Source organism: Aplysia californica, unplaced genomic scaffold (assembly GCF_000002075.1).
Source record: "Aplysia californica isolate F4 #8 unplaced genomic scaffold, AplCal3.0 scaffold00029, whole genome shotgun sequence".
NCBI classification, from domain to species: domain Eukaryota; kingdom Metazoa; phylum Mollusca; class Gastropoda; order Aplysiida; family Aplysiidae; genus Aplysia; species Aplysia californica.
Window position 1 is genome coordinate 1870018 of NW_004797299.1, and position 1203 is coordinate 1871220.

The 1203-nt window shown below is 36.1% G+C and overlaps 1 protein-coding gene across 1 annotated transcript in view; it reads left to right on the forward strand.

The window, feature by feature from the left end:
- The first annotated feature begins 702 nt into the window (after positions 1–702).
- The window catches only part of LOC101853994 (probable calcium-binding protein CML23), a 66458-nt gene continuing 65957 nt past the window's right edge, over positions 703–1203 (forward strand). Inside the window, exon 1 of the mRNA XM_013091146.2 lies at positions 703–834. Within this exon, the coding sequence (XP_012946600.2) occupies positions 703–834 (132 nt within the window). The remainder of the gene's footprint in view (positions 835–1203) is intronic.

Below are 1203 nucleotides of genomic sequence, written 5' to 3' on the forward strand. Positions count from 1 at the left end.
CAAAAGCGCACCTTTTGCGAACAGAGTTACCCTACTTGAGTTTAAAAAATCAAAGTGAAACTAGCAAGTTTTTGAATAAATTTCGGAAGAACGCTTTTTTAAAATGGTTACGCTGACAAAAAAAAAAACTCTTCCGGAGGAAAGGGTGATTGTTTTCTTCGTTTAATTTGACTTTAGAATGAAAGGTGAGAGGTCATTAAAATTTAAAAAACCCTAAAACTCCACACTGAACGAACCCGAACTGCTGATGAACAGCAGTCGATCTGCGCACGCAAGGAGGTGCTATTCCTATTCTTCTTCTGGTAAAACGAAAGAGAGCTTCAAAACAGACTGCAGCGCCATCTGAAACAAAGAGCGCACTTCCTGCGGACACTTTTTTGGCTGAGTGGCCCATCTTGTTATGTATTATCTTTGGCAGTCCCACGCAGAAGATGGGAATTCGATTTCATTTTTTTAAATTTTCATCTACTTTCTGAGATAGTCCTTTACAGGCAATGCCGAAGCAGCACACCTCCTAAATGATATAAATTGCAGCGATGGGGATTTAGAGTGTAATATTTAAATTACAAAAGCACCTCATATATCATTGACCCTCCTCCATCTCACCTCATACGGTACCTAAAACTTCATAATTCTTCGTTTCAGCACCCACGTTTGAGAACGAACATCATCATGCACGGTCTTTCTTCATTCGTGTTACTGATGGCGTCACTGCTGGTCGTCAGAGGGGCGGGGCTCGGAAAGTCCTCGGAACATGCGGTTCATGACGTCACAGGCAGCGACGGGGACATCCATCCTTTCCTCAGGGTAGCCAGAAGCTCCACGGCCAATATGGTAAGCATTCTTGTTGGACCGTTTATCAGTCTGTTTATTCTTTTTTGTGTTTATTTATTATAATTTAGCACAGACAAGCATTAAAAGAATTATTATTATTATTATTATTATTATTATTATTATTATTATTATTATTATTATTATTATTATTAGTATTAATAATAATAATAATAATAATAATAATAATAATAATAATAATAATAATAATATAATAATAATTATTTTTAGTAGTGGTAGTAGTGGTAGTAGTAGTAGTAGTAGTAGTAGTAGTAGTAGTAGTAGTAGTAGTAGTAGTAGTAGTAGTAGTAGTAGTAGTAGTAGTAGTAGTAGTAGTAGTAGTAGTAGTAGTAGTAGTAGTAGTAGTAGTAG